Source organism: Carex rostrata, chromosome 3, assembly GCF_964058835.1.
Source record: "Carex rostrata chromosome 3, lpCarRost1.2, whole genome shotgun sequence".
Classification (NCBI taxonomy): domain Eukaryota; kingdom Viridiplantae; phylum Streptophyta; class Magnoliopsida; order Poales; family Cyperaceae; genus Carex; species Carex rostrata.
In genome coordinates, this window is record NC_135920.1 from 8,013,676 (window position 1) to 8,041,427 (window position 27,752).

Below are 27,752 nucleotides of genomic sequence, written 5' to 3' on the forward strand. Positions count from 1 at the left end.
TGGGTAATTTTTTTTTTTGCCTACTTAGTTGAGGTGGCACTTCTATCCAACTCAAATATATTATTTAATTTTAAAAAAATTATCCTAAATTTGAATTTTATAATCTATACGTCTATTTTAATTAAAATTGTTACAAAAATTATTTATTGATATTTTGTAATTAATATCACTTCTATGGGTGTTCAAATGGTTCGGTTTATTTGGTTTTGAACCGAACCGGTAAGATTCGGTTTAAATGGTTCGGTTGTTCGGTTGAATTGGTTCGGTTCGGTTGATTTTGTGACTTAGTTCGGTTTAAATGGTTCGGTTCGGTTTTGATTTCTCAAAACCGATTAAACCGAACCGACCGATTTTATTGATAGGGTCAAGACTTCTAGTATTATTTTGGTTCATTAATCAAAACCGAAGTTTAAATTGGTTCATTAATCAAAACCAAAGTTTAAATTGAGTATTATAGATGTATTGAGTTTTGATTTTTGAGAAAGTTCGGTTTAACCGAACAAACCGAAGTTTAAATCGGTTTAAATGGTTCGGTTTTAATTCGGTTTGCTATTTTAGTTCGGTCGGTTCGGTTGGATTTTCAAACTTCGGTTTTAAGTTCGGTTTGATTATTTTAGTTCGGTTTAAACCGAACCGACCGTTTGAACACCCCTAATCACTTCCTACCGACAACTTGGTTTATAGTGACAATGACAAAATAAAAGAACTAATAAAAGAGCTCCAAGATGAGTACATGGAATGACCTGAGAAGAAACTGTATCTTGCATGCATGTTTATTTTTTCAGTTTTTTTTTGAAAAATTTTAGGATTTATAACCTTGTTTTTACTTGACCATAAGTAGGATTTGTGATTTTGAACTTGAATGATTGAAATTGCAAATTTGTCAAGACGTTTTACGGGGTTATGAAAAATAGAGTCTTGCATAATTGAACTTAATTGTTTGAAAATGCATAAAGTATAATATCATGTTTAATTTTTGTGTTAAAAGTTGGCAAAAAAATAATAATAAAATAAAACCTTTGATAAATTTGAGTGATTGTCAGAAATTAGAAATTTTGATACGAATTTTAAAACGAGTTTTTAGTAATACTCGTGGAATAATTTGAAATAACCACATAATTTGGCGAAAAACTTTGTTAAAATAAATATTTATGAAAATGAAAACCTAGGATTTAAATTTATTTTGAAAATGCAACTTGTTTGTGAAAAATGGATTTAGAAAGATTGGGATATCCATGGGTATGATTTAATGCCTAGGGATGTGTGTATTCATGATATATGCAAATGAAAAAAAAAGTGAAAGAAAAGAAAAGATGGAGATAAATAAGAGTACCGGCACAATAAATCCTACGGGATGCCTTTGAGCTCATCTCCCAAAGTTAAAAAAGAAAAAAAAAACAGAGAGAGTACTGGCACAATCCCACGGGATGCCTTTGAGCTCGAATTTCCAAAACTTTTGCATGTATCAACACACGAAGTTCGCGACTTTCTAACCTAAGTTTGATTCAAGCTTGGGGGATTTTTAAAAAGAATTTCCACAAATAAGAGTGCATTTTTTGTAACATTTTTAGATACCCAAAGTTTACAATTTCCAAATCTTTAAGGAAATGAAAGTTAGAGTAATCAAATTGTGGGGTGAAGCATAATTAGCCAAGGGTTGAACTTTAGATTTGTAAAAATTTACGTTGAGATTTTTAAATTTTATCAAGATCATACAAATTTTTCAATTGAAGAAATATACTTGATATGGGGTTAAATTAGAGATCGAATTGTAGTCCAAGTTTAGATGTTGTTTGAGGACAAACAATGTTCAAGCTTGGGGGAATTTGATAGGCCTAAATTATATACATATTCGATCTGATTTTTATCACGAAATAACACCAAATATCTTGTATTTTGAATATAAAGTGAATAGAATACATCTAGGATCAAGTTACTGCGTTTGCTTAGTTTTAATTTGCAGGAAATGAAGAAAAATTAAGAAAACCGAAAAAAAATGCTCAGTGCAGACACACGGTTTGCGATATGGCCGCAATAAGTACTTAGATGGATTTCTGGACGCATGCCAATTTTAAAAACATATAATAAGTTATTCATCAAAATCCGTGCGGACGCACTGATTTCAATGCGGACGAAATCTGGACGCACAGGAACAAACCGAGCCTATTGCGGTCCGCACTGTAGCACCAGTGCGGGTGGCCTGATCCGCACTGTAGCAGAACGCATAACTGAAGCCTGATTTTAAAATAGCCATAACTTTTGACTCGTAACTCTGATTTAGGATTGCGACCACTTTTTGGAAAGCTAGCAAGAAGATCTACAACATGAGAAACTAAAAAAAGGAATTTTGGAGTCGGTCGGATACACTAATCTCGCAGACAGTCAGAAATACACGTTTTCAACACGGTTTCTATTTTTGGCACATCATGGACACGTTTTTACAGTCAAACATGGACAAGGCATCCTGAAAAATAAGCCAAATATAGCACCCACTAACTCCACTTCCTAGCCTCTTTATTGGGCATATCCCTTGGCTATAAAATGGGAGGTTAATTCCCATTCAAGGACATATATCCATAATCATCTCTTCCCATCCATTATCTCATTCTCTCTCTCCACACATAGCGATAATTTCTGGTTTTGAACAAGGAAAATCAAGGAAAAGCTAGAAGAGAGAAGAAGGAAGAAGAGATCATTGATCAATCGGTTTTATTATTTTCTTTCCTTTGAAACTCTTTTATTCCTTTGATTTGATTTGTATCTTAGCCATGGCTGGCTAAGGGCTTTTCTAGGGTTGATTAGGGTTGTACTTGAAACTTTTGTTATGATTTAGTTGGTTTTATTTTATATATTCTTGTTCTTTGTTATGATCTATTCTTTATTTTAATTGATTGTGAAAACTTAATCGAAATTGCATGAAACCCTAGGATTTGGTATTTACAATTGAGAAATTGAATATTAGGTCTAGACTATAAGGAATAGGGTATTTGATAGGCTAAGTACCGAGAGGTGACGCTTGTCTTATACGGGTTTTACCCAATAGTTTAGAAAATTATGCCAAGTACCGAGAGGTGAAAGATAGTTTTCTAGATCAATTGGGACAGTAAGAACTTAATGACTTTAGATTAGGGTAGCCAAGTACCGAGAGGTGACGTTTATTCTAATTTAAAGATGGTATTAATATAGAGATATCCCTTTGTACCTACAACACCCAACTGTGCCTTCATAACTAAAATAACAAATTTAATAAACCAATTAGTCATAACACTAGTGGATAGGAACCCTAAGAAACCCTAATTTCTCATACTTGTTAAAAACTCAGATTTTGCTTTAAAGACTTTAGTTTAATTCATTTTAATCGAAACCAAACCACTTGAACAAACACAAATCCTTTTTACTTTCTTTTACTAAATTAAATTGTTAGGTTAGAGTTAATATTCCAACTTGTCCCTGTGGAGACGATCCCTAAGTACTACTTGACAAGGTTGTACACTTGCAACCGAATTGAGTATCAACTAGGATTTATTACTTGTATTGTAATAATCTACATCAAGTTTTTGGCGCCGTTGCCGGGGACAACGGTGAATATTATTTCATACCTAAGTAATTTAGTTAGTAATTGTTTAATTCCCTTTTGCTTCCTTTCTCTCTCATTTTTTTTTTAGGTTGAAATCTGCAGACGGATACAAGTTGGTGGATGACATGGCTCTCAACCAAAGCCAATGGCACAACCCTAGGGAGACACCGATCATCCTGCAGTGGGGAATGAAGGAGGTGAATTCGAACCCAAACTTGGCTGCAGAAATTGCCGCTTTGAATCGCAAAAATGATCAAATGAGCGTAAATTCGGTAAACAATTCTTCTCCTCTTCCTTATTCAATCTGTGGTAATACCGATCATCTTGCAATTAATTGTGGTGTAAGTAATTGGGTTACCACATATTACTTACACCACAATTAATTGCACCACAATTAATTACAAGATGATCGGTATTACCACAGATTGAATAAGAAAGAGGAGAAGAATTGTTTACCGAATTTACGCTCATTTGATCATTTTTGCGATTCAAAGCGGCAATTTCTGCAGCCAAGTTTGGGTTCGAATTCACCTCCTTCATTCCCCACTGCAGGATGATCGGTGTCTCCCTAGGGTTGTGCCATTGGCTTTGGTTGAGAGCCATGTCATCCACCAACTTGTATCCGTCTGCAGATTTCAACCTAAAAAAAAAATGAGAGAGAAAGGAAGCAAAAGGGAATTAAACAATTACTAACTAAATTACTTAGGTATGAAATAATATTCACCGTTGTCCCCGGCAACGGCGCCAAAAACTTGATGTAGATTATTACAATACAAGTAATAAATCCTAGTTGATACTCAATTCGGTTGCAAGTGTACAACCTTGTCAAGTAGTACTTAGGGATCGTCTCCACAGGGACAAGTTGGAATATTAACTCTAACCTAACAATTTAATTTAGTAAAAGAAAGTAAAAAGGATTTGTGTTTGTTCAAGTGGTTTGGTTTCGATTAAAATGAATTAAACTAAAGTCTTTAAAGCAAAATCTGAGTTTTTAACAAGTATGAGAAATTAGGGTTTCTTAGGGTTCCTATCCACTAGTGTTATGACTAATTGGTTTATTAAATTTGTTATTTTAGTTATGAAGGCACAGTTGGGTGTTGTAGGTACAAAGGGATATCTCTATATTAATACCATCTTTAAATTAGAATAAACGTCACCTCTCGGTACTTGGCTACCCTAATCTAAAGTCATTAAGTTCTTACTGTCCCAATTGATCTAGAAAACTATCTTTCACCTCTCGGTACTTGGCATAATTTTCTAAACTATTGGGTAAAACCCGTATAAGACAAGCGTCACCTCTCGGTACTTAGCCTATCAAATACCCTATTCCTTATAGTCTAGACCTAATATTCAATTTCTCAATTGTAAATACCAAATCCTAGGGTTTCATGCAATTTCGATTAAGTTTTCACAATCAATTAAAATAAAGAATAGATCATAACAAAGAACAAGAATATATAAAATAAAACCAACTAAATCATAACAAAAGTTTCAAGTACAACCCTAATCAACCCTAGAAAAGCCCTTAGCCAGCCATGGCTAAGATACAAATCAAATCAAAGGAATAAAAGAGTTTCAAAGGAAAGAAAATAATAAAACCGATTGATCAATGATCTCTTCTTCCTTCTTCTCTCTTCTAGCTTTTCCTTGATTTTCCTTGTTCAAAACCAGAAATTATCGCTATGTGTGGAGAGAGAGAATGAGATAATGGATGGGAAGAGATGATTATGGATATATGTCCTTGAATGGGAATTAAACTCCCATTTTATAGCCAAGGGATATGTCCAATAAAGAGGCTAGGAAGTGGAGTTAGTGGGTGCTATATTTGGCTTATTTTTCAGGATGCCTTGTCCATGTTTGACTGTAAAAACGTGTCCATGATGTGCCAAAAATAGAAACCGTGTTGAAAACGTGTATTTCTGACTGTCTGCGAGATTAGTGTATCCGACCGACTCCAAAATTCCTTTTTTTAGTTTCTCATGTTGTAGATCTTCTTGCTAGCTTTCCAAAAAGTGGTCGCAATCCTAAATCAGAGTTACGAGTCAAAAGTTATGGCTATTTTAAAATCAGGCTCCAGTTATACGTTCTGCTACAGTGCGGATCAGGCCACCCGCACTGGTGCTACAGTGCGGACCGCAATAGGCTCGGTTTGTTCCTGTGCGTCCAGATTTCGTCCGCATCGAAATCAGTGCGTCCGCACGGATTTTGATGAATAACTTATTATATGTTTTTAAAATTGGCATGCGTCCAGAAATCCATCTAAGTACTTATTGCGGCCATATCGCAAACCGTGTGTCTGCACTGAGCATTTTTCTTCGGTTTTCTTAATTTTTCTTCATTTCGTGCAAATTAAAACTAAGCAAACGCAGTAACTTGATTCTAGATGTATTCTATTCACTTTATATTCAAAATACAAGATATTTGGTGTTATTTCGTAATAAAAATCAGATCGAATATGTATATAATTTAGGCCTATCATGACCCATTAATAAAAAGAGATTGTCAGAAAAAAAAAAATTAAGGGCCTCTTGTAAAAAATTTCTGAACCACTTATACGACTAGATAGATTTAAGATATTAAGGTCAAAAAAGAAAAATAATTTAAGCTCGACTCGACGAGATCCGTCATATTTTGAGATTGTCGAGTCTTAACATCAAAGCGAACCTTCTAATATAAAGCACCTCATATAATACCATTGATCTGAATATATTGCCTGACATCACAAACGATTAAGGTTAGTTTATTCTGACAATATTTTGATTGAAATAATATGATGAGTTAGTTATCTATTGACGGTATTTTTTTCTTTGTATATTATCATGTTCGTAATATTAATGGAGAAAATAAATTAATGAGCTATATCAATTTAGATGGACTTTTTGCCAATATGTTATTGAGAATTTGTAGAATATTTTATTGATTTAAGTTGAATGAAAACAGTTTATTAATTTGGCTTGATATTTGTAATTTTTTTTTATTGCAGTGTTATGTTGCACTTTAATTTATGTTTTTTTAATCATAAGTTGAATGTTAAAATTATTATTGATAATCAAGTTTGGCTTGATGTATTAAATGCACCTTTTTATATAAGTAATTATGTCATTTTCTTTAGTGATTTAAAAAAAAAGATAAAATATTTATTGACAAGACAATTTTTCATAGAAGATTGTTAATAAAATTTGTGAAGTTGGATAAAATAAATTGATACACACATATAATGTTGATAGATATTAATAATATATTAAAATCTTTCACTATAGTAGTTTTCTTTTTTTAAAGGTTCACTGTAGTAGTTTTCTTAAAAAATCTAAACAATGTGACGAAAATAAATGATCTAACTTTTAAAAAAATAAATCTATAATAATATGAGAGAGAATCACATTTTAAAGAAGAGTAAATTTGTCTATATAGTAAAATAATTAGATAAGATTGTGTTAATAAAAAAATTAGTAGTTTTAATATCAGAACCCCATTGTGATCCATTGGGTATCTGTCAGAACTCAGAACAAAATCAATTATTTGGTTTCAGTAGTTTCCGTAAACGGCAGTGTCTTTGTCACATAAAATAAATTATTCGGTTTCAGTAGTTTCCGTAAACTGCTAGTTGCAATAGAGAGTGTGAAATCCGTGAGTCATCTCCTCTCTTTACCTTTCTCTCGACCACAGGCTCCCATTGGAAAGTGGCAAATGGAATAAAACTAATTATTCGATCCCATTACTTTTTTACACTGTGTGACTGTTGATGTAGTGAATATAAAAATCAGTCACATTGGTCTCTTTCCAATGAGACTGAACCAATGATTCAGTTTCATTTATTTATCTCGAAAAAAAAAACAATTTATCTTATTTCCGACAAAACTAATTTTATAATTTCTAAAAATAAAATAAAATTGATCTATAGCCATGTGGGAACCATCAATGGGTTCTGTTACAGTTGGATTGGAGCCGATGGCCAGAAGAGGATATTTTGAACTGTTGAGTCGGAAATAGACCAGTCAAACACACAGCAGGTTGTTGAAATGACAAGCAACCCGACCAATAGTGCCTCTCTCGCAGTCTTACAAAAGTTGCTCAGCCCCACTGATGAAAAATACCCAAAACAAATGAGAACCAACAGCTGTAATTCCTGTACAGAATTCCTGTCAGTAACAAAGAGAAAAAAGTTCTTGTGCGCAGATATCCTTACCAGTAATAATTGACCAGTGACCACAGCCTTTTCTCTCAATTTGATCATGAGAATGTTTTCTTTCCGGAGTATTTTTGTGAGACAGAAAGACCGAGTTCTCGTCTTTACAATTTACAATTTTAATTCATATTTATAAAAAAAAAAAATTAAATTTTAAACTCACGATCTCTTATGCGAAAGGTGTTGTTCTTCGTTTCTAGATCAAAGACGTTTTCTCTCTTCTCCTAGCAGTTGATTGATAAAAGTTCGAACAAGTACTAAAACCAACATAGTAAATTTAAAAAATTAAGAAGATTTTTAATGATCTTTTTCATCTTCTTTTAATAATTCATCTTCATGTATTGGACTATTATTTCATGTTCTGTCAAACTTAATTGCAACCGTAATAACGTTGATTCCAATTTTTTCTTTTTTATTTCCTATTTATAATTTTTAACAATTAATTTTATAAATGAATCTTCAATTAAAAAAATTATGCTGAAAACAATTTTATAATAATATCAATCCCATAATCAAATTTCTCTTAAAAACATATGCATTTTGAGAAAATTTATCCTTGATTTCAATTTGGGCAAGAGTTCCAAAAATCACGTCTAACCTAATAAATAAGGCAACGCTTTTTATACGAAAAATTGCAAGTTTGAAATCGGACTAATAATCTCTTATGAATATTGAGAGATTTAGTTCCATCTTTTACGACTTTATGTTTAACATAAGAATTTACTGGGGTTAAATGTACAAAATTCCAAAAAAACTTAAACACAACGGTCACCAAAGAAGACAGAAAAAAAATTGTATTCGTCTCATAGCTTTCACAAGAGGTCAAAACCTGCTCCAAAAATCTGACCCCTTCTGTCCATTACATAGACCCTACAATCCATTTAATGGCCCAACGACAACAAACAATCAACAAAAATCTCTTTGTATAATAAACTCCTCAAAAAACTATGCAGACCACAGCTCACATATTGCTAAGGAGAAGCTTAGAGGAAGGAGCAACAACTATTGTGCAGTCCACCCAACCACCTGTCACCGGGGCCCACTCGACACGACGATCAGTGGAGACACTGGTGGTGATACTAGCCGTGATCACAATCATGGTGGTTGTTGCCGGCATTTGTGCTAGGGTTTGTGGCGGGAGGCATCTAGCCGGTGGCGGTGATCACGAAATAGAGGGATGGATAGAGAGAAATTGTAGGAGTTGCCTTGATGGAGGGGTCCCTCCACCAGGGCCGAAATGATCGATGCGAGGAAGCCATTGCCTTGCAATTGTTTTAGTTTAGGAGTTACTTTATTCGATCTTGATCGATTTACTTTTAAGGTTTTAGGATTTGTTACATTAATTAAGTTGGTAAATTCATTTGTGTAATTTTGGATTATGGGGTCATAGTGTGTAAGGTTTAGGTGACTTAATTAGGAGGCATGGTGACTGCATAAGTAGCTTGGTAGTGATTGGCACCATATATTTAAGGGTTAAATCATTGCTTTCGGTTATGTAACATGAAAATGTACTAATTTTTATATATCTAAACTATTAGAGCATGTAATTAGCTACATTCTGGACTGAAGAGATGCAACCGTGCTTTATCTTTTAAAAAAATTCGTCCAGGGTGTTGCTTTGTGAAACACGAGGGGGGCATGATTTTTTTTATGTTGCAAGAGATGAAATAGATATTAAATGAGATCTAGTACTCGGGAACTTATCATGACATTAAATTTTCTTCACCAACTATTATTGCATGATACGTGTGCTTTAATGTAATTTTGTTAGTGTTTTGTGGGTTGGCTCTTTTTGGGGAGGATTGGAATGAGATATTTTCCCACTAATCTTCAAAAGTTTTATAAATTAAAACGAACAGAATTTTCAAATTTCACAGGTACACTTTAGCTCCAGGAAATCAGTGTACCTTTATTGAACTTAATGACCAAGCACATAATGAAGCCAAAAAACCATTCCAGGATACTGGCCTTAAAAGGAACAATAACCATAGAAGCTTCTACAGGTGCTGATCTTATTTACTTACCCTGCTCTCTTATGCACTTGTGTCTAATTGTAGATCTATGTGACGCTTAAACACTGGTTTTTATGCATCAGCTAAATATCTGACTTTGTTTGTCCATACGGTATCGCACCAGTTCCGTACCAAGCCACTTGGTCCAACCTAAGTATAAACCAGCAGTGGCAGTTACTGACATCATATTTAGAATTCAAACTTTCTCGCACTGAAAGTTTTTTTTTAATCTAGAACAGATAATATATTTAAGATATGAGGTTTTCTCAGGACTTGGAAAAAAAAAATCAACAAAAGAGACGAGAACGTCTAAATTTATTCCACTGGACCAAATGTAACACCGCATGACCTCAACTTAAGAAAAGCCATATCTCAAATTTACAAGTTAGTAAATACATGTGTCAGCTGTATACAGCCGACCGCAGAACCAATACATATATACCCTCATTTATGGCAAATCTTGGCTGTTGGCATGGTAACACAAACCGGTGCATAAAATTTCCTTGCCTCAACTGACCCTGGCTTTGCATCTTCCCCTGCCATCGCCATACCTCGGCTGATACTGCACATTGTAGCTGCTGCTGCGGCTAGTATCAAAGTGCGTCTGGCACTGCCTTCATTGCCTTTATGGGTTCCAGGTTTCAGTTCTGTGGTACCTTGCAAATTGGCCCTGACACTAGCCTTGGCCACAACATGCCACCTTGGGGCAGTAGAGCGCCGGCAGTCAGCTATCTGGGGGGTGGCAACAAAGGAAGATGTCATGGCAAGGAATGCCATTTTGTTCTATTGACAAAAATCAGGTTGGTATATTAAACTTTTGCAGTATCTACAGCTCTCTTTTGTGTCAGGTCTTGTGAGTGGTGATAATGAGAAGTTGGATGGGTGACATTTTAGTGTCTGGTATCTTATCCCAAAAGGAGGTTTTGTAGCCAATAGGTGGTCTCCACATGGCAATTTCTTTATTTCCATTTTGGAAAGGAGTGGGACCACATGAGGGGATAGCAGAAGAGTGGTAGAGACGAGGTTTGGGCTGTTTGGCCATTCAAAGCTTGCTAATGTTTAAAATTATCCTGCTCGTTAGTGGTCAACAAATTTTTATGTATATACCAGTGTTAACACTGTAAATAATGGTATGCCCTCATCGATTGCCATTTAAAAAAAAAGATAAGACAACATGTAGTGGTTTAATCGAACAAATCGGTCAATTTGATGGACCAAATGGCTCATAATTAACTGATCATGGACCAATAAATGACTGACTAAAAGGCCTACGGATCTTGTATCACAAAAAAAAAGAGAATAAACGACGGATGGCATTAACGAGAATAAACATAAATAAATAGAAATATTGGCCAATTAATTGAAAATATCCATTAATACACCTCCACCAAGGCTATTCGTGATGGTTTTGATCGCTACCAACAACACAGCCCATTAATCGACCGTTTAGCCTATTTTTTACAACACTGGTATATATAAAAAGGGAGTAGAACTAGGGTGTTCTCAAGCTCATCAAATTCTCTAGTGAGCTTAACACCAAAACCTATATGATTGACTTCAAACGTTGACATTAAACCATTGAAACTGATCTACTTCACAATTGATGCGTTTACATGTCAGATATTTAAAATTTCAAATTAATTTAGTACAGAATCAAGTAGTAAAGAAACAACGACAAATGATCGTATTAAAAGTAACTTATAAACTTTCTTTTTTTTTACCACTTGACTTTATACTAAATTAATTCAAAATTTTATAAATTTGACATTTAAACACACCACTCGTGGAGTAGATTAATTTCAATAGTTTAGATTTGACATTTGAAATCATCCAATAGGTTTTGGAGTAGTTAAGAACGCCATAGTTCTACTCATAAAAAAGAGTGAGACTATGGTACTTTGCAAACTGCGGAACGGTCTGTGCTATGTGCTATGGATCAATATTTCAAACAATCAACGCTATGTGCTATGGATCAATATTTCAAACAATCAAGCGATTTTCTACCTCCCTAAAAAATTTAAAATTTGGTCTCAAAGTAAAATATTAAAAAATCCTACAAAATTTAAAATTTGGTCTCAAAGTAAATTTTCATACAAAGGTCATGTTAAGCCGTTCAGATCATCTGTTTGGACTTTGAAAACACAAATATGGATCCATAGAACAAAACAATCCCCGTTTTGCAAAGTACCATAGTTTCACTTTATTAATAAAAAATTAGGGGGGATGTGGGTTGTTATTCTTTGGGCAAATTTGCAATATGACTAAAGTTTTTTTGCAGGTCATAAGAAAAATGCGGAGGGATCACTTGCAACATGAATAAGAGGATGGATCCTCATATAACTCAATTAAGGAACAACAATTTTCTAAATTGAAAAAAAAGAAAAATGTAATATTGGTAAACAAAAAGGACAGTTTATGAAGATGAGCCAACACTTGAAGCAATCTATTTTCCTTTCATTTTCATCCACTTCTTTGGGAAGTACCATCAGGTAAAATCAGGTCATGAATGGGGGGCAAAGGATTGTTCAAACAAAGTACATAATGAAAATCTTAACCAGAAGACCCCTCTGAACTCTGCCTGCCACAGGAAAAAAAAACAATGGATTCAGGATTATTGGTATCCATTGATTGTAGTTGCAACTGCAAATATAAAATAATTTCTAAAAATGGAGGTTCACAACTGAATTTGCATTGAAGAAAATACAAAGCATGAGAGTGATTTTCTAGATAAGGCTAAGAAATGAAATTGCAAACAAGTGCAAAAGAAACCAAAAAGCTAGTATTGCTTCATAACTGCAGTAGTCAAAATAATATTGATATAATTGATTTCCATGTAATAGAAAGCATGACAATGGGAAGAAGAAACAGACATAGGTATATAAAAGTATCAAAATTTATCATATACTGAGAAAATCAAGAAATTAGTACATGGTCAAAAAACAGAACTATAATGCCACAGCCAGTGAATGTATAGATGACTGTAGCCCCCAGTCTCGAGCTGCCGTAAAGTGGACTGTTCATCATCCAATTTTAGTTTAGGACACTAATATAAGCATATGCACAATTACTTCATGAATGCTTCTTGCATGTCCATATCAAACTTATGAAAGATCCAAAAACAAACAAAACATATAACATCAGCACTTAAATTAGCCAAGAGCAAACCGGGCAGATAAGTAAACTTTTTAAAAAAAGTGTTCCAGGTTAGAAACCATGAAACACATTGAAATGGAAGGTAGTTTGGTGTACAGAAATAGATTATTTCACAAAATAAAAAATAAATGTATAGACAAGTGTAGCCCCAAATCATCTATTCAAGGAAAGGGACCGTTCATCATCTATATTTTTTATTTCCGGACATTATACCAACATGAACTTGTGCTACTAAATGCATATTTTCTTTATGTCCATAAAACAGTAATTTATCAAGTTATATAGACTAAACAAAAACGAATTGAGTTATGAACACAAATTTTCTATTAGTTGCAGTTTGGGACAAGTAACAGAATTGTAGATCAAGTGTATGGATGGGACTGATTATTACAGTTGTGTGAAGTTACACAAGTTAAAATTTGGCTATAACAAAGTTAGCATGACCGAGAATTTAATAAATTGAATTCAGATAAATGAAGAACTTCAAGACATAAGTGGAAGATAGGGACACATTAAAGGTACAAAGATAAGGCCCCAATGTTTGATTTGGAGGGAAGATGAGCATTCTGGAAGTAATAGAATCTCTTGTATTTTTTTTAGTTTCATGTTGAGATTTGAATCTATGAGAACACAAAATTTAGAATTTTCTAATCTATGAGAATGCAAAATTTAGAAAAGTTGTTTGATTACATGTCGTACCGGATCTTCAAGCAAAATCCCCTAAAGTAACCCAAACTTTTGAGTTTGGATCAGGACTGTTTGATCTGCTGTGGCACGGTTATTAATTACACTAAGAGTGGTATTACCATGATCCTATTACTGCCTAATTCACCCTCTCGAGCGGGTCTCCAGCACTTGACATGGTCGGTATAAGCCGTGTGGGAAAGCAAGAAGCAGCAACAACACCATCTCGATGAGTTCTCCTTGAGAAGGTGAGCCTGTAAAAATATATGGTTACTTTGTTGAGGTAATGTTTTAAAAAAAAAAAAATCAGCTAAGCATTTTATCAAACATATGATAAGCAACCTAAAAGGTGGATTATATAACTTTATTGTGCCTTATAAATGGGAGCACCTTTCGTGAAATAACATGAAATTGAGAAAGAGTACCAACAAATTCCATATCTTTCTCTTATTTTTCTTGGTGACTAAACAAGGCAACATCTGGAGCGGTGCTGATTTTATAAAATTGAGTTGATTGATTGCTTTATTGATACACTTGAGGTCATAGGTGTACCTGGTTATGGAGATAAAAGAGCCCTGATGAAATGATAGGCAATCAGGTTGCTTTATGCAAACCGATTCAAACTGCATCTCGCCAGCTCACACCATCAGCAGACTTGTTGATGAACAAATCTCAGATTTGAGCTCATATAAAAGAGAGCAGGGAAATCCTGGCATTCCTGCATTTATGCATCCAGAGACAGGAGTGGTTATCGGTTGATGGAGCCTCAGAGATGAAAAAGGCAAAGAGCACTGGAGGCACTGGATCGAGTTGGGACTGGAAGAAGATATGAAGAACTGCACAGCTAGATGGGAATCAGGTAGGGCTGCTAATGGGCCTATCTTTGACCCAAATCATAACCTGTTCAAATATCTGCAAGGCTAAGTTTTTGTATGCCTTCTTTATCTCTTACTGTGTTGCTGTTCTCTCTACCCCTAAAATCTGTTCATAAAAATAGCAATTAATTAGCAATTAATTCACCTAGAGTTGTGATGCTATGTAAGTTCAACTGAATTTCAGCTAAAACAATTAAAAAAAATGCACCTAAACTTTTTTAAAGCACTACAGGCCCTTGTATCACAAAAGTTGTGATGTTATATCAATTTAACATCTACAAATATGAATTCCCCTTGCATAGTTGCATACTAGTCCTTGAGAGAAAAATGGATTCATAACTTCATCGGGTTTTCAAATGAGCTTCACTGATTCCATTGACCAGTAAAGTCCTTAAGAAGATGAGATGTTATTTTCTTCTTTATTTCCTGCACAGGCTCAGTAGCAGTACATACCAGTATGAACTGAACTCAGTGATGAACTAACAGAGACCAGACATATGGTATATACTGGTTCGGTACCATACAAGGAAAGTAGATTACAAATTGAAAGTTTAGAAAAATCAGCATAAAAACAAAGTCTGAATTGAGAAAAATCAAATCTGACACCTCAATTCTTACTGACAAAGTTCAGAAATTAGCAAAAATTAAAGCAATCATACACAATTTGGAAATAGTTGAGTTTAAATAGAAGTAACTCAAAGATCTTAGTTTATCAGACTATGAATGTACTAGTGTGAAGCTTGCATTTAAGAATTTTTAATCATTATCAAATTATTGAATTGACAGTACTAAGAGATTATACTAAGATTTAAGAATTCACGTACCTTATAAATACATCTGATAAGATAATGTGTCACGTGATTTAATGATTATGGTTCCCTTCCAAGTTTTCAGGTTTTACTATTAGGTGGTTCACCAAATTTTTCTCGTGTTAAACAGAAATTTTGTACTGGACCTGGCATCAGTATTATTTTGATAGAACAGAATACATGCCTAAGTACTAAATTGGAGTTATGAACTTATGGGGCTAGGAAAACCGCCAACTTGCAGGAAATTGAAAAGGAGCGTTCTATAGGCTATGAAGGGTGTTATACCACTTTGAGCCGGGCAACCTCTTTGTTTATCTGGTTGAAATCCTTCCTCAGCGACTCCAGTTCATGACCCGAAATTTCAATGGCAGTACTTCAGGGAAAAGAGAGTGACGAGAAGAGAAGAGAACTGATTGAGGGAAATTGAGTGTAATTAACCTGGTAGAAGAAGCGGTGGAAGCGGAAACGAGTGAAGAAGGCGCGCCTCTAGGTTAGTAAGCGAAGTCTGAGAGGAGAGAAATTTGTGGCTGCTCAACCGGGCTTCAACCGGGCTCTCAAACGGGTTCTCAACCGGGCCGCTCATAATTCATAAATTGTATCGTTAATGTCCAGGTTCAGCCGTGACCGATCCGTATTTCTTCTTTACAATTCAATCTGAACTAGATATTAAGCTCATTTAGATTACAGCCCGTTCAGACTTTGTTCAATATATATCCGGCCCGATTACCCATAGACAAATCTGTCCAATTAGCAGGCCTAGGTCAATCAGGGAATGGGACCATTTGTAGCCGAACACCTACCCAACAAAAATCAATATCGTTGTATAGCTTTTTGTATTGTAAAGGGGGCCATGGCTCAGATTAGTCCTTGAAAAGGGAAATTTTTTATTCATATAAATTGAAAAAAAAAAGTAGAGAGAGAAATAGAAAGAGGGTAGGATTTGTGATATTGATAGAAAGATCGGTACAGATTTTACCGATCCTAACAATCAAAACATTTAGGATAGGCAGAATTTCTACCCATCCTAACTTATCTTGGATTTTCTGTGACACCGTCTTCAAAACAGGAATAGCAACAGATCAATTCTTGATCTTCTCAAGCACCGTCTTCACAGAAAATCCAAGATAAGTTAGGATGGGTAAAAATTCTGCCTATCCTAAGTGTTTTGATTGTTATGATCAGTAAAATCTGTACCGATCTTTCTATCAATATCACAAAACCTGCACTCTTTCTATTTCTCTCTACCTTTTTTTTCAATTTCTATGAATAAAATTTTTTCCTGAAAAGCTATGTCCTTGATTGTATGATTTCTAAGCAACAGGTTTCAGAAAATCAATAAAGAGGGGAAAAAACATATTTCTAGAAATTGATTTATGATGTTTGATGTGCTATAATCTAGATGTAATTGGGAAGGAAAACAGATATGATTGGATATGTTCTGGTTTTAAAAACCAAAATAAGTGAAAAAAAATTATTGCAAATAAAAAAACCATGACAATAGATAGGATGGTAGTACTAATAATAAAATCCGAACTAATCACTCATACTATAATTTACGGCCATTTTTATTAATATTCCTAAAACAAATCAAAATTTTAAAAATGTCCCTGCTCCCAATTTTTTTTTTAAAATGCCCTGACCGCCTGGGCTTCGGGCGGCCCAAAAAAGCCCATGGAGCGCCGGCCCAACTGGCGGCCCACAACACCAGTAAGGCGCCCCCCCATCTGGCGCCCCATAAGCCAAGTGAGGCGCCCCCCCATCTGGCGCCCCACTGCCCATCTATAATCACCCATGAGCCGCCCCTCCTCTCTGCCTCTTCTCCCCCATCGTTTCTGCAGAAAAAAAGAGGAAAAAAAGAGAAAAAAAAAGAGAAAAAAAGAAGAAGAAAGAAGCTGTTCCGAGCCGACCCCTCTCTGCCTCGCACCACGCTCGTCACTGCCTCGCGCCTCGAATCACTTCTCTCTCGATCGAACAAGTGAGTTTTCTTTTTTTCGATTCGATTAGGGTTTAGGGCTTCGGTTAAATGTGATTAAATGATGTAATGTGATTTGGTTTGGTTCGATTCGATGTTTAGGGTGAAATGTTAGTAATTAGTTGAATTGATTGAATTGGTCGAATTGGTTCGATTGGATGCTTGAATTAGATGATTGAATTGCTTGATTGCTTGAATTAGATGGTTGAATTGCTTGATTGCTTGAATTAGATGGTTGAATTGCTTGATTGCTTGAATTGGATGCTTGAATTGCTTGAATTGGTTCAATTGCTCGAATTTAGGATTATGATTTATGGTAAAATTGCTTGAATGACATATGGTTGAATTTAGGGTTTGTAGTTGTGAATTGTGAATTTTTTTAAAATTTAGGGTTTATGTTTGTCAATTGTGAATTACTTACAAATTTAGGGTTTACAGTTCAATTTAGGGTTGGAATTTATGGTTCAAATGGTTGAACGGCTTAAGAACTTATTTTTTGGGTTTATGATTTAAAAATATGCATATTTATTTTTTGAAAATTATTTTTGTGATAGTTCATGAAAAACATGTATATATATCAATACAAAATAATTTGAAGTAAAAGTAATTATTTTGAAGTATATCAATATTTGTTTAAAAATGACATATATATTTTTTTATTGTAAGTAAATTGCATGTATATCTCATTTTTTTATTTTTAAAATTTAGGTCTGCAAAAATTTTGTGCGGTTTAAAATTTCAAAGAATTGCATGTATATCAAAATTGTGGACCATGCAAAAACAGTGATTTTCAATAATCTAAAAAAAGTAAACCCAAAATAATTGCATGTAAATATTTTTTGGTAAATGTAGTATGCCTAGAGTTAGACGGTGGGGAGTACGAGCTGAGCCTGCAGCGGGTGCAGATGCTGTGGATCCGAGTGGAGCGGGCACGTCCTCGGTGGATCCGACTGGAGAGGGCCCGTCGTCGTATGATGATACGACTGGCAGGGGTTTTGAGGATCCGACTGGAGCGGATCCGTCGTCTCAGGCCGGTTTTTCAGATGGTGTGCATGATCCTGACACATTTAGTCCTCTTCTATGGACCCATCATGTTAAGCACCATGTCTCATTGGCATCTCTTGAGGTACGTGAATTTTATACTTTAAAAAATGACATTCTGTTGAGTTATTAAAAAAAATGCACGATTTGAGTCTGACAAATTGATAATAAATACAGGACGATGTCATGCTTACAGTGAGGCACCGCAGGTATGAGATTTCGTACGTCCCCCAAAAAGAAATGCAGCGATACATCTTGAACCTCGGCTTGTATCAGCTTGCCACCATGCCGCAGAGTAGGATCAATGTGTCTCTGATGCATGGTCTAGCGGAGAGATGGCGACCTGAGACTCATACATTTCATCTCCCGGTCGGGGAGATGACAGTCACCCTTGGTGATGTGAGCGCCTTATGGGGTTTACGTATCGATGGCGACCCCATAGGTGGCATCTCAGACCATCCATAGCTGCAGAGGATGATACCGGAGTTGTTAGGGTGTGATCCGAAGACTCTGCAGAAGAAATATAAGAAGAAAAAGGGGGAGGAGGAGGAGTTTCGTTATTCCGGGTACTGCATTTCTCTAAAGGCACTCCGGTCTCACTTCTTCCAGAATCAGATAGATGTTGATACTGATGACATTGAGGCGGTCAGGAGGTACTATTACACTCTTTAAATTAACTTAGTAGTTGCTCAACAGTCTCAATTATTTACATTGATTATTTTATATTGCAGGTATACTAGAGCATATGTGCTGGATTTGTGCGGTGCTGTCATGTTCGAGGATTCCAGCGGTGACGCGGTTCCGATGATGTACCTCTCCCTGCTGAGGGACCTGGAGAAAGAATAGAGATGGAACTGGGGTGGAGCTGTCCTCGCCCACTTATACAGAGGCCTCTGTCATGCTTGTCTGGTAAGTATGTATTAATATACGTTGTTATTGAAGGATGGATAAGAAGCACCCAGTTTTAATTTTAAGTTAAATTTTCAGGTCAAGAATAAACAGCTTTTTGGACCACTGCTTCTGCTTCAGCATTGGTCGTGGTCACATCTGCCCATAAACCGGCCAGTCATACCATTGCCGCATCCCGATTGGGGAGGCCCTGAGCCAGCCAGATGCCCCGCATACGCCGCCATATGGGGCAGTCATCACGATCATGAAGAGAGGGGCAGGGGGATTTCTTATGTCCGGGGCCAGCTCCAGATGCTCCGAGATGGGAATATCGATTGGTTTCCATATCGTGCATGGTATCAGCGTAGATGGCTGAGCCCGCTGACATTAGAGCAGACACATCTATGGTATTATCGGGGACCGATCGTCTGTTTCTGGATAGTGGAGTACCATTACCCCGATCGGGTATCCCGACAGTTTGGCACGGATGCTTTCATCTCGGAGCACCCGTTGATGGGCAAGGATGCTACCGACAAGTTCCACAATTATATGCCCTGGGGTCCGATCAATGCTCGCGCGGTAAGTAAAACCGAAACATACTTTAATTTTAAATTGCAAATTTTAATTACTTACTGTTGGCATAATCATGTTGTGTGCAGCTGTTGACCGCTATGAGAGGAGTTGGACACAGCTTGGCGTGCATGGCGAAGGATGCTTGGCGATATATAGGATGCCAGATGCTCGAGCACACTGCACCAATCGTGGAGACAGGCGGTTTTGAAGGCCGCCTCGTTGGCATGCTGCGCGATGCTGGGGAGAACATCAATTGGCGAGAGATAAAGTCTGCACCGCGAAATCCAGATTATCAACGAGTCCCTGTCTACGGCGATGAGATGCCGCAAGCTCCTGCAGGTAATTACAAGTTAATATTAAAAGTACGACACACACAATATTCTTATTTTCGTTGAATTGTTCGTTCTAACTCAGTTAACTTCCAATTATGCAGCTGATGACTCAGGTTGGGCGTTCCACGACTGGGTGTTGAATACCCAAGGATGGGATGCTTATAAAAATAAATACGAAGTTGCAGTAGAGCTTGGCACGGTCAGTCGCCAATTATACCATTATTTGTTGCAGAGTTCTTTGTATGTAGCAAAACTAACATTATTTTAATCTAGGATGGAGCACCTCGTTGGAATGCCGATCCCATATTTAGCATAAATGAGCTGGACCCGGCAGATACAGATGCAGAGGCGTATGGCTCCCACAGACCACGATATTGAGTGGAGATGGAGCATGACTTTGAGGCTGGTGGGAGTTCATCTCAGACTGCAGATGGCTTTGTCTCTGCATTATTTGGCGCACCGCCTCCTTCCACGTATCCTGCAAGCTGGGAGCAAGATCCATGGGAGCTGCGTACACAGCCCGCCAATGCAGAGTCAGCTGCTGGATTTGATCCATGGGCAGCCAGGACAGGTACGCAGCACATGTATACGGGGGACGAGGATGAGGATATGGGGGACGATGAGGAGGATTTGGGAGAGGATGCATTACGACATGTGAGTCCGCAGAGGCGCGTGCAGCCGCAGAGGCGCGTGCAGCCGCAGAGGCGCGTGCAGCCGCACAGGCATGGCAAGGGCGTAGCGGCTCCTAGGTTGTCTCTATCCGGAAGGAGACGAAGATGATGATTGTAGAGTTTTTGTTTATTGTGATATATTTCTGACTGTAGTATTTTGACTATGGGACTGCTGTATTATGTTGACATTACGTTTTTTTATTTTATGTTCATGTTGGTATTATGTTGTTTGCACTTTACATTTCATTATTATAACACAGTTTAACAATACAATTAAAGTTCAACAATACAATTAAAGTTCAACAATATAATTAAAAGCTTAACAATATACTTCAAATAATTACATTCAAACTAAGAAATTATATTCAAGTAATTACAATTTCTTCACTATTTGCGACCCACACTCCCAGCAGACCGCCTGTGACAGGGGCGGTTTGCTAGGGTCCTGACCGCCTGGGCCACGGGCGGTCCACTAGGGATGCCTATTTATTCGTTTTCTCTCTCTCTCTTCTCACTCCAACATTAGTCTACCTTCCACCTCAAAGGCAGAAAGAAGGGAGAAAGCGCTCAAGGCGATTTCGGGCGATTTTCTGGGCGACTACAGCTACAGGTAATTTAAATATTTTTTTAATTATTTTTTAAATATTTTTTGTAATTATTTTTTAAATATTTCTTTTAATTATTTTTAAAATATTTATTTTAATTATTTTTTATATATTTTCTAATTATTTTCTAATTAGCCGTTGATTACTGTACAGTTAGTATTTAATTACGCACATAATTAGCCTTCCTAATCAATTGCTGTCACTTGAAACCCTAGTTATAATGGCACCCAAAGTTGGAAAAAATAGAGGAAGAACTGAAACCGAACGCGAAGCAAAAAGAGCACTCATTAATAATTTTTGGACGGCTGAAGCCTACGCGATGAGGAATTTGGAAAGATTGTTTTCACCCAAAAATAATGAAGAATTTCTGAGCACTCTTGATCCATCAATTAGAAAAATGCTGATGGAAGGCTGGGTGGACAGGGTCCCTCCACCTAGATGGGGACAGTGCTGCTTATGTGAGCTGAACGGAGATATGGTGGATATGTTCTTCTGTTATAAATGTGGCAAAGCTGTTCATCCCAATTGCATGGACCCGCATGCAGATCTGCTGAACGACGCTCGTCTCACTACGTGGGAGTGTCCTGCGTGCGTCCGTCGGGCTGAGGAAAAAAAGGGAGCAAGCTCCTCGTCTCGTAAGGCTTAGACCCCAATTGTATGTTGTTGTAGTATTTTATGTTTTAACTGTAACGGTTTGTATAATTGATATTTGAACTGGTTGTTGCTGTATGAATTTTATGTTACCTTATTCTATGGACTCAACGGTACTGTATTATTTAGTAATGTATTTGAATTTTAAATTCCTGAATTTTTTATGAATTTTAATCCGTTTTTCTTCACAAAATTCTTCAAATCAAAATACTAAGATCTATATAAAAAAAAAAAAAAAAACCATGGGGCGCCCTGGGGGCTGGCGCCTCACTTGCCTTATGGGGCGCCCCAGGGCCTGGCGCCTCACAGGGTTTTTGGGCCACCCGAAGTCCAGGCGGTCAGGGCATATTTAAAAAAAAGTTGCACACAGGGGCATTTTTAAAATTAAGTTTTTTTTTAGGGATATTAATAAAAATGGCCGTATAATTTATCATAACATGTACAGTTATTTAAATCAATAAAAAAATACCAGAATACAGTACTAAACCATTGAACATCTAGCTCACCAGAGACAATAGTTATACTAACCATTCTCACCTTTCAAATAGATCATTATAATTACCATTCATAGAGCTGTAAAACAATGAAAATTGCCAACGTGATAATTGCAATTTTCAGAAACATTAAAAAAAAACTCATGTTCCCATCTCTTGACACGAATCAAGCACGAGAACTCGTGATTTTTTTAATTATTATTTTTTTTAAATTAGGATGGCAAGCGCCAGCTAGTTTTTGTCTGACCAATAAACAATCTAAGGTTTTGTTTTTCTCTCCAAAATTTCAATATCAAGAGAAATTTTACAAACTGTACGCAAATGGGAATGGCTTTACCAAAAAAAATTAAGAAGATCTGGCCACGGTCGTTGCTGTTACAACTTACAAGCATGAAGGCAAGAAAGGATTGGATCGGTGAGACAAAACAATCTGGGTAAAAATTTAAACCCTATCTTCATTCTCTTCCCAACTGGGAGAGTACAACAATACGAGAAGGGAGGGTATGTTTTTATTAGGGTTTGGCCGTCATGAGTCTCAATTCTGTACCAGTTTCTGTGTGGCAATTCGTGCAGCAAGTCTCTTATTAAGACTTAGACTTGGGAGTTGGGAAGTGAACTTTGGTGATGTTTGGTTGTGAACTAAAGTTAATAAGGTCTAACTTGATTATTCTAACTTAAGTCGTTTTAAATTATTTATATTTGATTGATATCTAAAGTTATATCTTGACTTAAATTATTCTTTGTTTGGTAAGAATTTGATGTAAGCCATGATTCAATATTACAAATTATTTTGTCTTACAAAATTTGTAATATCAATAATAAAATTATTCTTTGTATTTTTTTTAATTTTGATTGAAATAAATTGTACAAGAAAATGAGTTATGTATAAATTAATTTTATATCTTAGAGAAACACATTGTATTTAATAAATCTTATTTGATTAAAGTTACATGTGTATCAATTTATTTGTCAAATATGTGTTAGGTTGATGAACAAAAAATTTATTATTTTGTAGTACAATTTTAAAAATATTTTATTTAATTATTTCCTAGATTGCATATTTTGTTGATTTAGAAAGTTATGACATTTTAAAAAAATATTGATTCTATAATTGATAAAGTTCTAAGTTTTCTTATAAGTAAATGAAAAAAAATAATTGCTTACTTTATATCCCTTAAAAAGTGATTAAAAATAATAAAAATAATGAAAAGTTAGGCCTCATACTCAGCTAAAATTAAACCACCTAGAGAGGTGGGTTAGTTTAGGCCAATTTAGTCCGGCCTAAAGATTGGCTTATTCCGTCTTAGTCCGGCTCAATTAAACCACATTTGGTGGAATAAGTGAGGCATAAAGTCTTTATTATACTGTTTAGTCCACAATCAAACATGACCTTTCCGATTTTTTTTTAGTTAGCATTTTAAAAACATAAAAATACAAAATTAACATGACATTTGAAAAAAATTCGGAACAGTTTTATGTTTGACTTAGATTGTTTCACCTCATATAATTTAGCACATTTCTAACTAATTTGATACATTTCGAATAAATTTATAACTAATTTCAACTACAAAATAATAACTATAAAAATAGGGACTTCCATGTAAAATTGGCAAAGAGTCTTGGCTGCTGGAGAAAGAGAGACAGTATCTCGTAACTAAGATTCAAATTGTGAGACACTATCTCGTAACAAGTTATAAACTCTAGATTTTCCTAATCTTTGTAATTAACAAGGAACACTAATTACACACAAATTAGCGTGATGATTAAATGTTGATTGAATTTCACAAACAAATATATAGGATATCGGTTTAATATCACAGATGCATATATGAATATACATTATTGGAGTGACCTTATGTTGAACATTATAAAAGAAGTCTGTGTATATGTATGAAGTTTCAGATGATTTAGTTTTCTTATTTTAGAGCCGTGCATGTGATATTATTCCAATGTGTTCTCCTGCGTAGAGATTACAAAAGGATAGCTACTCCGTGTATATATATAGAGAGAGAGAGAGAGTTGGGCTAAAATGAGCCATGGAGTAAAATGAGTTTGTGCTCCATAGCACTATATTCTTATTTTGAAAATTCAAATGACCGATCCGAACCGCTTAATATGATCTCCATATTGAAATGTGCTTGGAGACCAAATTTTACATTTTTTGGAACTTTTTTACTATTTATTAAGCCACTTTGAAAATTGCTGATCCGATGGTCCAGAAATTTTTACTGTTTTTTACTGTTCACAGCAAAACAATAATTTTCAAAATTGCTTAATAAATAGTAAAAAATTCCAAAAAATGTAAAATTTAGTTTCCAAGCACATTTCAATATGGAGAACATGTTGGATGGTTCGAATCGGTTGTTTGGATTTTCAAAATGAATATGGTGTGGAGTACAAACGCGTTTTATTCCATAGCTCACCCAAGTCAACCTCAGATATATATATATATAGAGAGAGTGACTAATATGCATTCGGTAGCATATGGGCCGATATGCATACAGTCCAAATTTGAAATTTCAAAATCCAAAAAGTCGATCTGAACTGTTCATCTTGTTCTCCATATTAATATGTTCTTGGAGACCAAATTTTACACTTTTCTGAATTTTTTACTTTTTATTAAGTCACTTTCAAAATTGCTGATCCAACGGTAGCTGCTGAATTTACTGTTTTGTTAAGTCACCGTTGGATCAACATCTGATGGGTTGAGGAGTAAGCTTGGAGAAGAGGTTTAGTCCACTTGGTCTATAGATATTTACGTGAGATTATAAAGTATTGGCCCAATGGACCAACGGATTGTCTTATTACCAATATGTCCACATGTAGATCAATCTCGTGCATTGATTTATTGGACAAGATGGTAATTTCACAATTAGATGACAACATCCATTTAAAAGGCCTCACCCTCTCTTTCTCTATCTCGTCCATCTCATTCTCTTCTCCTCACCATCCCTTCTTCTTCCCTTCCTCTTTGGCCGAACCACTATAGGGTCGCCGCCTTCCACTACTGGCCGCCACCACCTCAAAGAGGCCGATCGGTCTAGGTGAGCCGATCACCTTGGTTTTGACGTCTTTCTTCTCCTCTTCTCGTGCGTGTTTTACATCTAGTATTAGATCGATTTTTGAGATTTGATTTGATCATCTTTGGCTCATTTGGTTGCTCTCATTGTGAGTCTAAAGTAAATACGAGGTTGTACATTAATGTCCATTAATGAAGATGAGTCTATTCATTGCGTAGCTGAAATTCGAATTCAAAATATAAATTAATCAGGCAAGTCAATAGTGGTATCTAAGCACAAACAAACCTGGCAAATTCTGATTCAGTAGTGAAAATTATATTACTATGGGTGTGACCTAAAATCCTATATTTGTTTCTCCATTTGAGAGATTCAAAACTTCCACTATAAATAGAGGGTCGATTCATCCTCTAAAATGAGACAGGAAAATAACCTTTGAGCCTCCACTTTAGAAATCTTCTGAGGTTTTGTCAGTCCATTGTTGCTTGTGCTTAAACCATCTATATTCCTTCCAGCAACCTCATATATACTTCACATATATTGATCGGAGTGAGATTAGAATGAAAGTAGTGATTTTCTGGACTTAGAGAAGTTGTTGCTCGCTTATTCCAAGCCGTAGAGCTTGTTTTTTTTTTTCTTTTTTTTTTCTTTTGAGTTGTTGTGCTCATATGTCTATTTGTCTGGATCATATGAGTGTTGTCTTGCCGGTTACAACTTGTATTCATATCTGAATTGAGTAACAAAAAGGCGTGCTAGCTTAGGTTGCATTGTTCCAGAGACGTAGGTCCTTCAGTGGCCGAACTTCATGACCAACTCTGTGTCACACTCTCTAACTCTATCTATTTACTTTACAATATTTATTCATTTAATTTACAAGTTCTTGATTCCGCCAAGAACTACATATTAGCACATACATGCACTTAGATCTAATTTTATACGTCAATACTTAGTAGATAGAGTTTAAAATTTTAAATGGCTCCATATTCAACACCCCCCCCCCCCCCCCCCCCTCTAGATACCGTTAGGGACAACACCCAAGCCGTCGAAACTCAGAGGTCTGAAAATTTTAATTTTTTTGAAAAGTCATGGGCATTTCTATTAATTTTTATTTAATATTAGATAATAAAAATTTCGGCATCCAAAGGCAGTGGTTCTACTTATTTTAAAATAGTAAAAAGATCTAAACAATTATAAAATTGGGTCTTCAAGTATATTTTTATATGGAGATCATGTTTAACGGTTTGAATCTATTATTTGAACTTTAAAAATAGAAATATAAATTTATAGTACGAGTTGATTGTTATATATGAATATTACCATAGCCTCTCTTAATTTTTTATGTGTATGCAGAGAAAATAATAGTCACATCTAACGGTTTTATTTTGATATATAAATTTGCCGACACTTGACTTGCAAACATTTGGTTCCATGTCAGATGTCTTAAAGCTAGTGGCAGAGCCAAACTACCTTCTAAATTTTGAAAAACATCACAACACTCGTGTATAGTTGGTTTGAATTTGGATTTTGTTTGCTTCTGATTGGATCTCAACCCTCAATTCTTATATGGATCGAAAATTGAAAATTAAAAAATACAGAAAATTGGACAATCGCTTGCATTTAGAACTGTGCACACATCTTGGCTTTGCCTTCGATTCACGCTCAGAGCTAGGGGTTTTCATCGGTTCGGTTAAAACTGAAATAAAATGAGCCAACCAAAATTTTATTCGGTTTTCAAAAATAGAACCGAACCGACCAAATTAAACTTATCAACCAATAAACTGAACAGAATTAAATTTCGGTTCAGTTTGGTTTAACCAAACAAACCGAAGTAATCAATGGTAAATAGAATTGCCATGAAAAATCAATGACATTCATCAAATCAATTCACAATCAACAACAAAAATGCATGAATAACGATTTACAACACACTAACAAAAAATATTAGCCATTAACGTTTATAGAGAAGACAAGAGGAACATCACATCCTCAAGATTTGTTTGAAATTCATGTATTTCCTGCCTCGTCAGTGGCTGTCGGCTCCTTGCGTAATGTTCAGTCAACAATAAAATAAGAAGCACCAATTAAAACTCTAAATTGGAAAGATAGATTGGAGGGAGTTGTGCAAATCACAAAAGAAAGCGTAGGTTTTAAGAAATTGAAAGAGAAAAGGAAACTCTAAACACAAAAATTGAAAGAGAAAAGGAAATAGGAA

General features: G+C 35.6%; 2 protein-coding genes and 1 long non-coding RNA gene across 5 annotated transcripts in view; 1 reads left to right on the top strand and 2 right to left on the bottom strand.

Moving 5' to 3' along the window:
* The window catches only part of LOC144551263 (uncharacterized), a 33,492-nt gene extending 10,366 nt beyond the window's left edge, over positions 1-23,126 (top strand). The window contains exon 4 of the transcript XR_013510790.1: positions 23,117-23,126. The gene's annotated coding sequence lies outside the window, so the exon portion shown is untranslated. The remainder of the gene's footprint in view (positions 1-23,116) is intronic.
* LOC144551828 (Photosystem II 5 kD protein) lies at positions 10,220-10,552 on the bottom strand. Its single transcript, XM_078299930.1, has one exon. The coding sequence runs from the start codon at positions 10,550-10,552 to the stop codon at positions 10,220-10,222; it is 333 nt and encodes a 110-aa protein (XP_078156056.1).
* Positions 12,081-16,144, bottom strand: LOC144551254 (uncharacterized). Of its 3 annotated transcripts, XR_013510787.1 has the most exons (4): positions 15,582-15,748; positions 14,165-14,593; positions 13,735-13,866; positions 12,081-12,353 (listed from the first exon to the last, which is right to left on the bottom strand). It is a non-coding gene; the product is annotated as an uncharacterized LOC144551254 (long non-coding RNA). The 3 variants fall into 3 exon arrangements; XR_013510788.1 differs by lacking the exons at positions 12,081-12,353; positions 15,582-15,748 and adding an exon at positions 16,076-16,144 and having other exon boundaries at positions 13,565-13,866; positions 14,165-14,480; XR_013510786.1 differs by lacking the exon at positions 12,081-12,353 and having other exon boundaries at positions 13,565-13,866; positions 15,582-15,749.
* Positions 23,127-27,752: the final 4,626 nt, after the last annotated feature.